Genomic DNA, 18,120 nt, shown 5'->3' with positions numbered 1-18,120 from the left:
AATCCAAAAACACAAATATGTTTTCCATGCCGTAATTTCGGACTAAAAATTAACCGCATATTCACATTAAAAAAAGATGATTAATTTTCAAATGTTAATAGGTATTTTGAATTGAAATCACTATTTTTGCAAACAAAAAATTATAGCCAAAGCATTCAGAAGTTTAAAATAATCAATAGTGCTGCTGAGTTTGATTTCATTCGAGTGTGATTGTGCCTAACCAAGCGTGACCTCAGAGATAATCTTTCACAGCATGCTACTATCGTCTGCAACAAAAGGCTAATTAGTGATCTGATAACAAACCTTGCCCTTGGGGCTTGTTTGTTCACAATGTGTTGACTTAATACACCCCAGGCAGTCATGTTATGTGTGTATTCATGTCGATGTTTCTGGCGATTTTATACGGCCTGAAAGCAGGAATTAAGAGATCAAAAGGGCATTTGACAGAAAAATAGAGGGGCGCTTTTTAAGTGGGCAAATTTTAGAGGGGCGCAGCGCCCCTCTATTTATTGCTAGCTGGAGCACTGCTTGATATTTTTGAAAACATCATCTTAAAACACAAGATATGTGCATTTACAGACAAGTAATTCATTTCTGCGTTTAATTAGACAGAGTTCGCGGAAACTGTTGCTCAATTTACGAATTAATGACTGTTCAAAGCGATGCATCCTATTTTCTGGGCAATTTGAGTAGGATACCTTGTTGTATAATTTTTATAGTGATTTTTTTTTCCAGAGAAGTTGATTTTTCGTTATAATTTGATTATTTTTCATTCAAACTGATGTTTTTACTAATTAATAATATAAATATCATAGCCACACGCTAACCACCAGGTGACCTGTGTTTTTAAATACTCAAGTTAATTATGACTGATATATTATTAACCTTAAGATAGAAATCGACCATTTTTCTCATGCTGATAATAGTTACAAAGGATTCACTATCCCGAGTCTTTATAACTGTTTCTGTGTAACTCCGTACTAATAATGAAGCATTTATTATTGTCTTCTTTTGAAATGTGAATACTATTTATTAACCACATATTTATGCGCTTTTCGAGTTCCGGGTAATGCCTTAACCCATGTATGCCTAGCGTCTAGAAAAAAGCACTTTGCAAACAGCGGCGTCTCATCTGGGTCTGCGCTGTTTTCTTAAAGGAATTTACTAGAAAATAAATATACTAGACATCCCATATTTTGGAAATAAATTGGTCTAATTTAGAAGGATGGGAGAGTCCATTAGGCATAAATGGGTTAAATGCGCACGTCGTAGTACAATCATGTGCAGACACCGAGACGCGTAAATGCGGCGATTCAAGGTCAAGAGCATTGACGCACGCGTTGGTGCTGAATAGTTTCGCAATGAACTTCACTATTGACTGTTATCAATATATAGGTTATTGTAATCATCGAAGTGTCTCATATAACAGTTTAATTATGTTTTACAAGTTCGAAAGTTGAAAAGACAAATGTGAGATTACGTTGTTGAAATACGAGCATTTAATACACTTAGCGGATTGTGATCATCTGACGTTCTTAAGTAAGCATATTTCCAATTGAGTCTTTGTGTTAAATGTTTGGTCGTTATAAATAATGGCACGGAGTTTTGTAGAAATATTAAGAGCTATTGCAACATTAGACAATGAAACACTGAGGCCACTCGGGATAAGTATAAATAACTGTTGGTCTAAAATATATAGAGCTATTGCAACAACACTTGCAGACGACACAGTGAAACCATGTGAAATAGGTTGGCCTTGGTATAACATGAATACTGGAAAGCTTCCATACAGTGGACACATGATAAATAAATATACACATTTGAACCAATTAATAAAACATTAAAGACAGGTTTGTACCGTGAACACAAACAAACCACCTTTAAGAACTACATGAACACATACAACGGTCACATTGCTATATGAACGCGTTGAAAAGAAACTGTGGACATACACCCGGCCCAGATACTTAGCTCGATTGCTTCCATGTATATCAATCGATAACGAAGCAAAACTATTAGAAACAACCTTGTATTATATGATATAATTAGATTCAACTATTGGGACACATATGGTATCGGACTGATACTGAGCTTGATTGAAAATGAGTTGGTGATCGAAGGGAAAATATTTTCACTGAGAAAGCTGACAAAATGGGCCAGTTACTCAATGTACCGTTTTTAAACTATGAGGACAACGAGATTATATTCTTTAAAATGCAAAGTAATGGCATCGGCGTCGATCGACACTTTCAAATCGAAATACAATGTATCGAATGCTGGAAGAAAATGATATCGTATCTCAAAAATAAAGTGAAAATAAAATACCACGCTCAATATTTATCAAAAACTCCTGCGAGGAAAATTCCCTGAAAGAAACCCGATCTTGAGCACACATAGATTTTTTGCGGTTATCAATACTGGACTGCACTGGGGGAAGAAAAAACTTTAAAAAGCTTCAGCCAACTGCAAAAGGCCTTACTACACTTCGACGAAAGCTGACGACGACAGTGTATTTAACACACCTATGCGACGCGCCCCCATAGACGTGCATACTGCCTCGGAAACACGTGGCACTTAAAACCACAAGTCATACAGTAAAAAGCCCAATACCGAAACAGCTGACAATTTAAATACTGTCAACATTAAAATAATATGCAAAGATGACGAAACACCATACATGAACTTTTAACATCGCAGAACAGATTTAATTGTTTGCAAATAACAGACCCTTTATTTGGATGCACTCGTAACATCCCCTCTCTTGTTTAGGGTCTGGTTCCAAAGCAGAATAATTATTTTTGTGACTGATAATTAGTTTAAAGGCTATTGGTAATAGCTAATAGTAACAATTATCTGACAATAATCACATCCAGATAAATTGTTGATTGTAAATTTACATGTTTTGTTTTATTATCATTACATCTCTACTGAATTGTATGCTTGCAGCTTCCTTGTTATGGAACATGACTTTATTTCAATTTGACCGGAATGACCCCATCACGGAATGCGTCACCGTATCATCAAATACTCTTAAAAGCCCTCTGGATATTTGTTACTGTCACTATATTTGTTCATGAAGTGTTTGACAAGCGTTTGTGTAGAAATTATAACCATGAATATTATACAAAAACGTGAATTTGATGATAAAAAAGAGAGAAAAAAGGGCATTAACAAACTGATAAGAAGCTGAAGCACGTATGGATTTAAGGAATTCACTATCATCAGGCATTTCAATAGATGTTGAAAATAAGAAGTCAAATGACCCACGGACTTGAACTGTTCAGCAGTGCTCCAGCTAGGATTTGAAAAGGGCAGGGGGGCTTTTTTGTCAAAAGGGCACTTTCGACGCGCAGTATATTGTCAAAAGGGCACTTTCGACGCGCAGTATTTTGTGAAAAGGGCACGTTCGAGCGCGCGGGTGTTTCTGTAATGCTTCCTATTGCATGTTAATTTATATGTTATAAATAATTGTATTATTCCCATTATTATTAAACCATTCAAATATAATGTCTACAACGAGGATTAAAATAATTACAATGAAATAAGAGATTTATGAATTATCATATGTAAAAAAAATAAAAATAAAATAATTTTTTTTTAGAGGGGGGGGGGCAGGGCGGGGGTTCGGGGGGGGGGGCAGGGCGGAGGTTCGGGAGGGCAGGGCGCGGCGCCCTTCGATTTAGGCCTAGCTGGAGCACTGTGTTCAGTAATCAAATAAAATTTTCAAGCTTCAAAATACTTAAGTGGAAAGTTATTTTGTTTCTGCATATGTGTTAACTTGAGCACTCCGAATGCAGACTTTACAGAGTACATGGGGGCCGTCCATTAAGTACGTCACGCTTTTTTTACCATTTTAACACCCCCTCCCCTCATGTCACAAACTGTCACAACATGTTACACCTTGGACCCCCCCCCCCCCCATAAAGTTCGTCACAAACGCACATGTTCGAACGTATTTTTATGTCCCCCACTATAGTAGTGGGGGACATATTGTTTTTGCCCTGTCTGTTGGTTGGTTGGTCTGTTGGTTGGTTGGTTTGCGCCAACTTTAACATTTTGCAATAACTTTTGCTATATTGAATATAGCAACTTGATATTTGGCATGCATGTGTATCTCATGGAGCTGCACATATTGAGTGGTGAAAGGTCAAGGTCATCCTTCAAGGTCAGAGGTCAAATATATGTGGCCAAAATCGCTCATTTTATGAATACTTTTGCAGTATTGAAGATAGCAACTTGATATTTGGCATGCATGTGTATTTCATGGAGCTGCACATTTTGAGTGGTGAAAGGTCAATGTCATCCTTCAAGGTCAGAGGTCAAATATATGTGGCCAAAATCGCTTATTTTATGAATACTTTTGCAATATTGAAGATAGCAACTTGATATTTGGCATGCATGTGTAACTTATGGAGCTGCACATTTTGAGTGGTGAAAGGTCAAGGTCATCCTTCAAGGTCAGAGGTCAAATACATGTGGCCCAAATCGCTTATTTTATGAATACTTTTGCAATATTGAAGATAGCAACTTGATATTTGGCATGCATGTGTATCTCATGGAGCTGCACACTTTGAGTGGTGAAAGGTCAAGGTCATCCTTCTATGGTCAAGGTCATCCTTCAAGGTCAAACGTCATATAGGGGGACATTGTGTTCCACAAACACATCTTGTTTTTAATTAATACCTATTTCAAATTTAATCTAAAACACAATTCACTATTACACCGTATTAGAACTTTCACATTATTAAAATGACTTTAATACTAGAATAGTTAATTGTAAACAATCGTCACAGTTTTTCATTGAATAACATGTTTAATTAAAAAATGTTAACTCTGGACATCATCTATCCATGGTGAAGTGAAGTGGTTATCCATAGTTACGACTTATATGCCTGTTATAATTTTGATGAAGTCTTGAAGTAGTCATCCCAAAACCTTACTCTTTATGTATACTGTCAGATTGAGTGTTGGTCGTTGAAGAGCACAACGTCTTCGACTTTCGTCGGAATATTATGATCTTTACTTTATGGATGGATTTTGCAATAGTTTTTTATGGAAAACGATTCCCATATTCACCTTGGCAGAAATGTAAAACACGAAAAGGGGATAGATTCTATATTGTAAAACATTTATTCGAATATCGATGAATTTTGTTTAAACCCCATCATGTAAATGCAATGTTATGTTTTGAGATACATAGATGAGCAATCTCCATTAATATTTGCGTCTTATGTATATGCTAGCCTATTCATCATTATCAAAACCAGTTATACCTGTCACACAGATACTATTGTTACGAAACGTACCAACGCCAACCAGGGATAGTTTATCGAGTGTTTCATCCTCGAGATTTTCTTGCCATCTGACATGATCTTAACAACTTCGCAATAGTCGACAGATATAATTTATCGTGTAGCCTGTGGCTGTAACAGCGATGACCATGTGTTATCTTCTATAGTCAAACGGATTTGATCGGAATGTGTTTATAAGCTTATAAATATTTCGCCGCAGATTTTTACCTTGCGAATTTGCTTCATACAAAATCATGTCAAATCAATCCTTTCATTTTTCCTCGGGACGTACACCATTATATAGTTATTATTATAGATTTGATCTAAGCTATGTGTCCACTAAGCTTGTGTGGCTTAACAGAGGACATGGTAGCGTGCATGCGCAATCTGGTCTTGGGGCCATAGTCTTAAACGGCATAAGACACATTTTCGCATGACGCGCGTCATATTATTAATTTTTTAACAATACATAGTCAAAATATTTGCACATTGCGTGCCTTGTATACAATTAAGAGTTGTAAATGCGCGATCGAAACTTTATTTTTTTAATGATTAGTACCGGTAAACACAATTTTTATGCCCCCCTTCGAAGAAGAGGGGGTATATTGCTTTGCACATGTCGGTCGGTCGGTCTGTCGGTCGGTCCGTCCACCAGGTGGTTTCCGGATGATAACTCAAGAACGCTTGGGGCTAGTATCATGAAACTTCATAGGTAGATTGATCATGACTCACATATGACCCCTATTGATTTTGAGGTTACTAGGTCAAAGGTCAAGGTCACGGTGACCCGAAATAGTAAAATGGTTTCCGGATGATAACTCAAGAACGCATACGCCTAGGATCATGAAACTTCATGGGTAGATTGATCATGACTCGCAGATGACCCCTATTGATTTTGAGGTCACTAGGTCAAAGGTCAAGGTCACGGTGATCCAAAATAGTAAAATGGTTTCCGGATGATAACTCAAGAACGCATACGCCTAGGATCATGAAACTTCATGGGTAGATTGATCATGACTCGCAGATGACCATTATAGATTTTGAGGTCACTAGGTCAAAGGTCAAGGTCACGGTGACCCGAAATAGTAAAATGGTTTTCGGATGATAACTCGAGAACGCATATGCCTAGGATCATGAAACTTCATAGGTAGATTGATCATGACTCGCAGATGATCCCTATTGATTTTGAGGTCACAAGGTCAAAGGTCAAGGTCACGGTGACCCAAAATAGTAAAATGATTTTCGGATGATAACTCTAGAACGCTTTTGCCTAGGATCATGACACTTTATAGGTACATTGATCGTGACTCGCAGATGACCTCTATTGATTTTCAGGTCACTAGGTCAAAGGTCAAGGTCACAGTGATAAAAAACGTATTCACACAATGGCTGCCACTACAACGGACAGCCCATATGGGGGGCATGCATGTTTTACAAACAGCCCTTGTTTTATTTTGTTTGAGTATTATACAGTTTACTGATTAAATATAACTGCTTGATTTCCAGGTTAGTTAAACATTAATGAATTCTGTGATGACTGATAATTGGCTGGGCATGGTTTCCAGAACACTTTATTGAAGATGTGTGGCAACAGTTTATACATACGCAGTGATATGTGAAATTTCCACACGCCGTTATTAGCGAAGTTTCTTCAATTAGGGTTGTGATTCAAATAATGATTGATTATCAAATAATATATCAATTAATTTGTGAAACGGAACACACTGACTGCAGATCATAAATGCCCACATTTTGAAAACGATACAAGTTCTAAAGCGTTCGACAATATTATGGTAATCGGGACACGATACTTACAGACAAGGTTACAATATAAACCGCGCTCAAGGAGGTTAAACTTGCGAGGTTCCGAAATCTGATTACTGGGATTTGTGTATGAATTAAAACGTATCGAAGCGATTGAGTGGAGTATTTCGTTGTGTGCATTCAATCTGGTACAGCAGATAATTTATTGGATTCCGCGTTTAGCACGAAGCCGATTGGTTCACAGATCGCGCCACCGCCGGGTTAAACACTTGTGAACGATCAGCTGTGCAGACACTAGGTTAGCGGGTGTAAACTACGGTCTGATTGGCAGGCACACAACCGAAACGAATGTCATTGTCAATAGCGAATTTTATTGTCAATGCAACCTTAAACTATTTTGTGTGTTTTTTACTACCATATAGTATCATCCACTAACGTAAAAAGTATTAAGCTTTATTATAGGAAAGTTTGACCTGTGACATAATTATTTTCATACATATAAATGATATTCACGGTTATTTCTTGAGGACTGTCAGAACAGACTAAATCCATTCCGATTTTGAAACTGCCAACTTTCAATGCATATTATGGCCTTTCGTATATTTCAAATTGTGCAGGTCTTGTATCAAGTTAACGAATAAAATGTCTTCTTTCGAAATTCTCCCCATTTTGTCAAAAATCCATATGAACAAAAAAAATCCAAAATGTTGCTGACAAATATAGAATGAAGTAAATGCCGCAAAAGGCATATGTGCGATTAATAAATGGCTCTTATATCAGAAGAGAAAATGAACTCTTTAAAAATTTGGATTTGAGAAATAATAATATACGGCGATATAACATTCCCGTGTTCTTGTTGGTTTTAATAACAAGATATGCTTGCTATTTTCGAAAACATCACCTATAAACACAAGATATGTGCATTTCCAGAAAAGTAATTCATTTCTGCGTTTAATTAGACCGAGTTTGTGTAAACCGTTGCTCAATTGACGAAATAATGACTGTTCAGAGCGATGCACCCTATTTTCCGGGCATTTTGAGTAGGAAACCTTGTTACATAATTTGTTAATAGTGATTTTTTTGTGGAGAAGTTGATTTTTCGTTATAATTTGATTATTTTTCATTCATAAGGATGTTTTTACTTGTTATCCGTTGCCATAGGCGGAGGGATATTGTTTTGGCGTTGTCCGCCCGTCCTTCCATCTTTCCGTCCGTCCGGAGCCATATCTTGGAAATGCTTTGGCGGATTTCATTTAAACTTGGTATGAGTATGTAAATGGATAAGAGGATGATGCAAGCCAAATCGCATTGTACACCATCAGTTAATAACAGAGTAATGGCCCTTTGTATCTTGAAAAAATGCTTTTTTTGAGTGTCCAGAGCCACATCTTGGACGTGCATTGGCGGATTTCATTGAAACTTGGTATGAGTAAATATATGGATAAGAGGATGATGCACGCCAAATGGCATTGTACACCATCCATCATGTGCAGACACCGAGACGCGTTCGTTTCAAGGTCAAGAGCATTGACGCACGCGTTGGTGCTGACTAGATTCGCAATGAACTCCACTATTGACTGTTATCAATATATAGGTTATTGTAAGCATTGAAGTGTCTCATATTACAGTTAAATTATGTTTTACAAGTTTGTCAGTTGAAAAGACAAATGTGAGATTACGTTGTCGTAATACGAGCATTTAATACCATTTTTTTAGCCATTAGATTAGCTTTATGGATAGAATTTCAAACTCCTGTGTTAATACAATGAGCGGATTGTGATCATCTTGACTACTTAAGTAAGCATATTTCCTATTGAGTCTTTGTGTTAAATGTTTTGTCGTAATAAACAATGGTACGGAGATGTGTAGAAATATTAAGAGCTATTGCAACAAAAGACAAGGAAACATTGAGGCCACTCGGGCTAAGTATAAACACAGGTGGTTAGCGTGTGGCTATGATATTAATTAGTGAAAACATCATTTTGAATGATAAATAATCATATTATAACGAAAAATTAACTTTTCTGAAAACAATATTTCACTATCAAATATATATATAACAAGGTATGCAACTCAAAATCAGCCCAAAACGGGGTGCATCGCTTTGAACAGCCATATCTTCATCAATTTAGCAGCGATTTTCACGATCTCGGTCTTATTTAACGCAGAAATGAATTTCCTTTCTGGAAATGTATATGTCTTGCAATATTTTTACAAATGCTGGGTCAACTTTTAAGAAATAACACGATACACAACACGCATGACCCAGTTGACAGTGATCATGCTGTCTTTAAGACTGAAATCTTCACGGAGTAAAGGGCAACTTCCCTACAAAGTTCATGTAGTTCGATACCATAATTCAATAAAACGTATGAAAAAACATTATTACCGTTCTTGTCGTTACATTCTGCATCAAGACTAACTGTCCAGCGCCGTTTGAAACCTTTGTTTACATACATTTCAACTAACTGACATTTTAAACATACGAGTGATTTCATTGGTCCAATGCGGAGGTGTGTCTTTACAACCGGAGATTTCATTCATAAAGAATACATGATCACTGTCAACTGGGTCATGCGTGTTGTGTATCGTGTTATTTCTTAAAAGTTGACCCAGCATTTGTAAAAATATTGCAAGACATATACATTTCCAGAAAGGAAATTCATTTCTGCGTTGAATAAGACCGAGATCGTGAAAATCGCTGCACAATTGATGAAGATATGGCTGTTCAAAGCGATGCACCCCGTTTTGGGGTGATTTTGAGTTGCATACCTTGTTATATATATATTTGATAGTGAAATATTTTTTTTCAGAAAAGTTAATTTTTCGTTATAATATGATTATTTATCATTCAAAATGATGTTTTCACTAATTAATATCATAGCCACACGCTAACCACCTGTGAGTATAAATAACTGTTGGTCTAAAATATCTAGACCTATTGCAACAACACTTGTAGACGACATAGTGAAACCATGTGAAATAGGTTAGCCTTGGTATAACATGAATACCGGAGAGCTTTCATAAAGTGGACACATGACAAATAAATATACATATTTGAAACAATTAATGAAACATTAAATACACTTTTGTACCGTCAACACAAACAAACTACCTTTAAGAACTACATGAACACATACAACAGTCACATTGCTATATGGAAGCGTTGAAAAGAAACTGTGGACAGAGACTCGGCCCAGATAGTTAGCTCAATTACTTCCATGTATATCAATCGATAACGAAGCAAAAGTATTCGAAACAACCTTGTATTATATGATATAATTAGATTAAACTATTGGGACACATATGGTATCGGACTGATACTGAGCTTGATTGAAAATGAGTTGGTGATCGAAGGGAAAATATTTTCACTGAGAAAGCTGACAAAATGGGCCAGTTACTCAAAGTACCGTTTTTAAACTATGAGGACAACTAGATTATATTCTTTAAAATGCTAGGTAATGGCATCGGCGTTGATCGACACTATCAAATCGAAATATCGAATCCTGGTAGAAAATTATATCGTACCTTAAGAAGAAACGACGCACGTAACAAAAATAAAGTTAAAATAAAATACCACGCACAATATTAATAAAAAAACTCCTGCGAGGAAAATTCCCTGAAAGAAACCCGATCTTGAGCACACGTTGTTTTTTTGTGGTTAGCAATACTGGACTGCACTGGGGGAAGAAAAAACTTGAAAAGGCTTCAGCCAAATGCAAAAGGCCTACTACACTTCGACGAAAGCTGACGATGACAGTGTATACAACACACCTATGCGACGCGCCCCCTTAGACGTGCATACTGCCTCGGAAACACGTGGCACTGAAAACCACAAGCCATACAGTAAAAAGCCCAATACCGAAACAGCTGACAATTTAAATACTGTCAACATTAAAATAATATGCAAAGATGACGAAACACCATATTCTATATGAACTTTTTACATCGCAGAACAGATTTAATTGTTTGCAAATAACAGACCCTGTATTTGGATGCACTCGTAACATACCCTCTCTTGTTTAGGGTCTAGTTTCCAAAGCAGAATACTTATTTTTGTGACTGATAATTAGTTTAAAGGCTATTGGTAATTGCTAATATTAACAATTAGTTGACAATAATCACATCCAGATAAATTGTTGATTGTATTTTTACATCTTGCGATATCCAATGAATGTAAGTGATAAACATGGACACTGAACGTAATTTGTTAGAAGCTCAACTACAAATGTGTCTTGTTCTGTGAAAGCTGGTCATAAAGCATGTGCGTAAAGTGTCGTCCCAGATTAGTCTGTGCAGTACGCACAAGCTAATCAGGGACGAAACTTTTCGCTAAACTAGATTTTCGGTAAAAAGGGACTTCCTTTAAACGGAAAATATCATTTAAGCGGAAAGTGTCGTCCCTGATTAGCCTGATCGGACTGCACAAGCTAATCTGGGACGACACTTTACGCACATGCATTTTGCCCAATTTTCACAGAACAAGACACAAATGTATTAAAAAGTAATAGCAATGGCCTACTGTTATTGATGTTTGACTTCTATCACATATAGAGACACTTATAGAACGTTATCAATTGCCTCTGTATTTTCCGTGGCTGTGCCGTGGTCAGATGCGGACAAGCACTGAAAAACGCCAGCGTAACACCTACATTGTCGGTAGAAGAAATGTCGAGACGACCGCAAAAACTTCACACATTGTTGCACCGCCTCATAAGACTGATCCTGCAGGATTTCAAATCGAATTCTTGCGTTGCAAAAATTTATGAAAAGTACATTATGTTGATTGAATCTAGACTGATTACCCTTACAGACAACATTCGGTCAAACGTTGATGCTGTTGTGTAACTAAAAGAAATCACGTCTAAAACGTAGGGGAAACATACGAAAATCGTAGTTTATGATTGAATGCTTGGATATTTTAATTCAAGTCTTTAGGGATGCAGAGACGGGTTGAAAATTATTTTATGGATCGCGAATTCTTGGGATTCTATGCTGTCACAGTGACGCACTCCACTCCTTAATTAAAGAGGTATGAAAACCGTTAATCATGCAACATTATTTCGGTCCGCCTTTGGGGAATTTCCACTATTTGCGACTCGACTGTACATCTATTTTGGGTATTAAAAAGTAACATTTTATGAAGTTAAAATGTCAAAGTATTAAGAGTTTAATTTATTGTGCTCGGTATGAACTGCATGTTTTCGTGATGCTCACGGATTGTTTTCACTACGATAAATATCTCTAAATGCACTTGCTATATAATCCGTTCTCTCGCTCTGCAGGCCTTGAAGGTCAACAGGCTATTTAACAAATTAGCTCGATTGATATTTAACTGAAGGAATCAGATTCTGTCTGTGAAAATCATATCACGGTATTAGGATTAGTTGCTTGCATTTCAACACTCAAATTAGAGGATTGTTTGTTTCTGTATCGGTATTCTCGTGTGTGTGTTTTTTTTCTCCAGAAATTGCAAATTGTTTCACCACACCTTTTAAAGGTTAAACGAGCGTATTAAGAATCGCTCTTTATGACGTGATTTAGCTGTGAAAACATTGATTTCCAAATCATGGCTTTTTTTCCGGTGTATGTATTATCTTCCACATGCATAAGTGTGAAAATCTTACGGACAGGAAACACAAATATCTGATATGCAAATTCATTCCGCCTGTATCTCGTTTTTATATACATGTATCGATGTTAGCATTTTAAATACTGTTGATGTCTCACACGGGGATGCGGGTGGGAGCAATGTTTTGATAATTCTAATTTTGTATAATTGTAGTTTTTGCTTTTCAATTATACTTCTTTTCATAACAATTACTTGTGCGTTTGAACCACGCACATAATAACAATTTCACGACACAAATTTCGAAAAATTGTTGTTGAATGGAATGAGAGAGTTTACAAGATAGTGCGATTTATATTCCTGTATGTTATTTTTATAAACTTGAGTCTCGTTGTGGAGAAAGATGTTGCGTAATCCATGTGCGTAAAGTGTCGTCCCAGATTAGCTGTGCAGTCCGCATAGGCTGATTAAGGACGACACTTTCCGCCTAAACTGGATTTGCGGTGAGAAGAGACTTCCTCAAAATGAAAATTCCATAAAAGCGTAAAGTGGCATCGCCGATAAGCTTGTACGATCTGCAAAAGCTAATCTGCGAGTACAGGCTTATCTGGGTCGACACTTTACACGCATGTCTTATGAAACGTTTTTTATTCAGTGCGCGGCTCATATATATACATGTATTTTACTTCCTTCTAAATTTAAATGAAGACGTGTTAAGGACAATTTATCGCCCGTGGCTGCTAGAATGAAAAATACATGTACTGTAAAACACTGAAAGTTAATCAGTTAAACGCGTCAAACCACACGTTTTGAATTGTTAAACTAGAATGAAATATGCAGGCGTTAAATTGATAGTGTATATTGAAAGGTTAGTTTAACAGTTGGAGGCTGGATAAACATTACACTTGTAATAATTAGCTCGGCGTTTTCGGAAAAACCCAGAGGTATTGTCATAGCCAGCTCGTCGTGTCGTCCGCCGGCGTCGTGCTAAATCTTTGACATTTTGTTCTACAATCAAAGTGCGTCCACCTACAACTTTGAAACTTCATTTGTAGATGCACCTTGATGAGTTCTAAACGCCACACCCATTTTTAGGTAATTAGGTCAAAGGTCAAGGTCACTGAGCTATAAAAATATCCTGACAAGCTTTCATTTATTCAAAACTGCACCCGCAGCCGAGCGTTGGCACCCGTTATGCGGTGCTCTTGTTTTTTATATACCACATTTACCATATGGATAAGCATAACACTTGTAATTACCGGTATATACTGAACAGGAATGACATTATGTATAGAATATGGATACAATTGTATATGCATGTCCTGTTGTAAGGGTTCCAATGTTTATCTCAACCCAGAATTGAGAAACTTGCCATTTAAAGTGTTCGGCTTAATCTGTATTCGTTATGTACATGTATATGTTATATAACTGAAAATGTGTTTACAAGTAAACATGTTTTTCTTGATGCGTTTTTGTTCGGCCGAATATGTATTTGATTAGTGCGGGGTTGTTACGACAAATAATAAAGAACACAAAACCAAAACAAAACCGAACCGAACCCGTTTTAATAGTGGTACACTAAAATGTAGTCTCAAGCCAACTAATTTATGTTCAACACTCTTGGTCCGATGTAGCGTTAATTTATGTAAACGTGAACGTACATGAACGTTGAACTTAAAATGGGACACCCATACGTGTATCTCATCAAGTACATGTTTGCTTTGCTTAATGTTTTATTCATTACATATTGATGATAAGTCGATAGGGCACGCGATATGGAGAAATATGGGTTGCCATTCGAACGCAGTTATCAGTTTAAAAGACGCAGTTTGATTCGATGGAATATAGAGGTGCTTTTTGCAACATTTTGTGTTCGTAAAGACGCACTATTTCAGAGCAGCAATTAACACATACCACATTTCTCACAATTTAAAACTACAATTTAAAACTACAAAATATTTAAAATTGCTATCATTGCGATAAATATTAGCAAACAAACAAAATGCAAGAAAATCGTTATTTATGCACAAACCGTTGTCATTAAATACATGTACTTGAATATATCGAGTGTATTTATTGTACTGTAGGAAGAAACCACACTTTGTACAATGAAAAAGCAGATGCGGAAATCAGCCATGGCCGATCGCCTCAAAATCAGACGAGAAATATAATTATCCCGGGGTACATTTAAGTATAATTAAGAGTACCCGGGGTATATTTAAGTAGTACCCGAGCCGACAATGACCAATGGAGCTTTAATCAGTATGTCTTATGTACAAAACGTATCCACGGCGAAGGGCGCAATCTTATATATTAGAATAAAACTGTTGTAGAATCTCTGTAAGTATAATCTTGCGAATGTTAACATATGTATAAATAAAACTTCGAAATATCTCTTTCCCTCTATTTCAGAGAAGTACCCGGAAATGAAGAAGCTGATGGGCCACGAGCCGAGTACCAAGTACATCGTAGTGGCCGCCGTGGCCTTCCAGATGTTCATGGCGTACATGATCCGCGACGCCAGCTGGGTGACCGTCCTTGCCCTCGCCTACTGCCTAGGGGGAACCATCAACCACTCAATGTCTCTCGCCATTCACGAGATCTCACACAATCTCGCCTTCGGGCACGCGTACCCGCTAGCGAACCGAATACTCGGCTTCATTGCCAACATACCGCTTGGAATACCTGTCTCGATTAGTTTCCGGAAGTACCATCTCGAGCACCACCGCTACCAGGGCGACAATGAAAAGGATGTGGACATTCCCACCGACCTTGAAGGCAAACTTTTCGTTAACACGTTCACCAAATTCATCTGGGTACTGTTGCAACCGTTCTTCTACGCTATACGACCGTTCTTCGTCAGACCAAAGGCACTGCAACCCCTGGAAGTGATAAATCTAATTCTCCAGTTGACCATAGACTACATGGTGGTGTGCTACTGGGGCCCAAAGTCCCTCGTGTACATGACGGCCGGAACCCTGATGGCGACCGGCCTTCACCCGATGGCGGGACACTTCATCTCTGAACACTACATGTTCAACAAGGGCTACGAGACCTACTCGTACTACGGGCCGCTCAACTATCTCACCTTCAACGTAGGCTACCACAACGAGCACCATGACTTCCCTAGCATACCAGGCACTCGGTTACCGCAGGTGAGTTGGCGGTTAGCTGTACATTGTGATTGAGATATGGTAACCTGAGGTTTGTTGACTCATTTTGCCTGGTAACCAATCGGCGTTTGTGATTGTTAGAGTGATGTCTCCGAAGGAGGGCATATAGTGATCGCACTGTCCGTCTGTATCTCCGTCCGTCTGTCCGTCACACTTTTGCGTTTAGGTTTCGAAAATGCTTATAACTTTCTATGTCGCTTCAGATGTAACCTTCATTTTGGTATGCATGTGTATATGGACAAGCCCTTTCCATACGCACACAATTTTTTACCTCTTTGACCTTGAACTTAGGTTTCGAAATCTGCGTTTTTGGTTTCGAAAAAGCTTTTTTCGGTGGGTATATGTCTTCCGAGGGAGACAGCTCTTGCTACTATTATCTTAGTAGAATATTTTTATAATATTCGATTGTAGTCTGTGCATCATTAAATTTTCTAGATAACCGAATACAAGTTTTTTTGTCTTCTAATCTTATACTACGAAAACTGTGTGTCGTGTTTTATCATTCCACCGTATTGATATCTGCCTGATATAACGTTGCCTGCAATATTATTTTTTTCCTATTACCAGATGAAAATCAACAGTATAACAACGATCGTATAAACTTTACCTTTATACTATCGCTATTTTTAGACCATGGTTTTCCGATCTCGATCGCTATCTTAAGAACACTATATGTTTCAATGTGACGTCATAGCAAATGATGACGTTAAAGTAAACAAACACTTCGGAGTTAACTTGGAAAACCAGCGCTGTTTCTTTGAATTTTAAAGTCTTTTTACTCTTTTAGAACGATAAACGACCACAAAATAATAGAATAAATATAACATTATGTGAGTTTTGGATAAAGATCAAGTTTACATTGCTCGACCCGAACCATGTTAGCACTCGGCAAGCCTCGCGCTACATCGGTTGTAAGCCTCGCATGATAAACTTGATCTTTATCCAAAACTCACATAATATTCTCTATATATCATGGTCAACAGGAAGTTCTTATATCAGTCAATGTTTGGAGTTACGTGGGATTTGCAATAAAGTCAATTATTTCTATCAACATGAATCAGGTTCAACAAAACAAACAATTTGCTACCAAGAACGTACATATTTCATTCTAGTTTAAGTCATATATCACAAAAACGTTTATTAAAAAAAAATACATCAGCCCGCACTACAGAAGTTTAATGACATCATCAATGGGACACTACATCTTAAATATCGATATAGTCATTGCACTCGCAAGTGTTGCACGGAAGTCAAGACAAATGATAACTGTATGGTAATCCTTAACTACTTTAACAAACAATTTAACACGCTTATTTCAATATTGACACCATCATCAAAATGTCAAAAAAAAAATGTCAATTTCAATACACATCTCCAAAATGGCGTCTCCAAACTATTCGGTGATGTGTGTTCTTCAAATAAATTTGTCGCTGCAGTCCATTCCTGATCTCCAATTCAAGACGTGTATAATTAAAGCGGGTGTACTCTTCCCATTCGTAGTGCAAATAACTTTTTTTCTCAATACGATGTTTAAAATAAGCGATTATTTGTATCATCTTCTCGAACGTCGTTGCTACATGATGTATGTCAACGTGTAAAAGCCGGATCAGCAAAATCAGCGGGGATCCGTACAGTTTAAATATAAAAAATGAATTGTTTTGCAGATTTTTAGGAAAATGTGGTATGATAAACAGAAAAACAGGTTACTGTCCCACCATTTTGTAATATATCAGGCTCGGCACGAATAAAATAACGGCTGGGCAATATATATTGTTCTTAGCCTCGCCTGATATATTACAAAACGATGGGACAGTAACCTGTTATTCCCTATATATGTTACATACATAAGAGTACGTTACGTAGGTTGAGTATCTACGCGAATGATTTAAATGTTTATGGATTGTCAGATACATGTATAAAGCATTGAAGAGAAGTTTGTCGTATTTTTAAATGCTTAATGATTTGATGGGTGTTAGTCGGTTCATCTGTAGAGCAAGGAATATAAATTTTTCATACATTTTGTAAAAGTGCATGTAGACGTTCGTGTCAGCTCTGCTGCCGTGAAGGTTGCAATCAATATATAATCGAATAAACGGCAGCGACTTTATACATGTAGTTATAATTGTTTCGTAAGTATCGTTGTAACGGCAGTGACTTAACTGTACTGAGTGTTTCATAAATATGACTATAACGGCAGTGATTTATTAACATTATAAGAAAAAAAGTTTCATATTTTTCAATTCTTGATTAGTGTAAGGTCTCAACTACTCGCTACTTACTATAATCTGTTTCACAACAAGGCTTGTGATCACCCACCCGTGTA

General features: G+C 37.2%; 1 protein-coding gene across 1 annotated transcript in view; it reads left to right on the top strand.

Moving 5' to 3' along the window:
* Window positions 1-18,120, top strand: part of LOC127871844 (sphingolipid delta(4)-desaturase DES1-like) — a 29,960-nt gene that overhangs the window by 5,700 nt on the left and 6,140 nt on the right. The window contains exon 2 of the mRNA XM_052415094.1: window positions 15,037-15,779. Within this exon, the coding sequence (XP_052271054.1) occupies window positions 15,037-15,779 (743 nt within the window). The remainder of the gene's footprint in view (window positions 1-15,036; window positions 15,780-18,120) is intronic.

This window comes from Dreissena polymorpha, chromosome 3, assembly GCF_020536995.1.
Source record: "Dreissena polymorpha isolate Duluth1 chromosome 3, UMN_Dpol_1.0, whole genome shotgun sequence".
Classification (NCBI taxonomy): domain Eukaryota; kingdom Metazoa; phylum Mollusca; class Bivalvia; order Myida; family Dreissenidae; genus Dreissena; species Dreissena polymorpha.
This window is presented reverse-complemented; position numbering and strand designations above follow the sequence as displayed.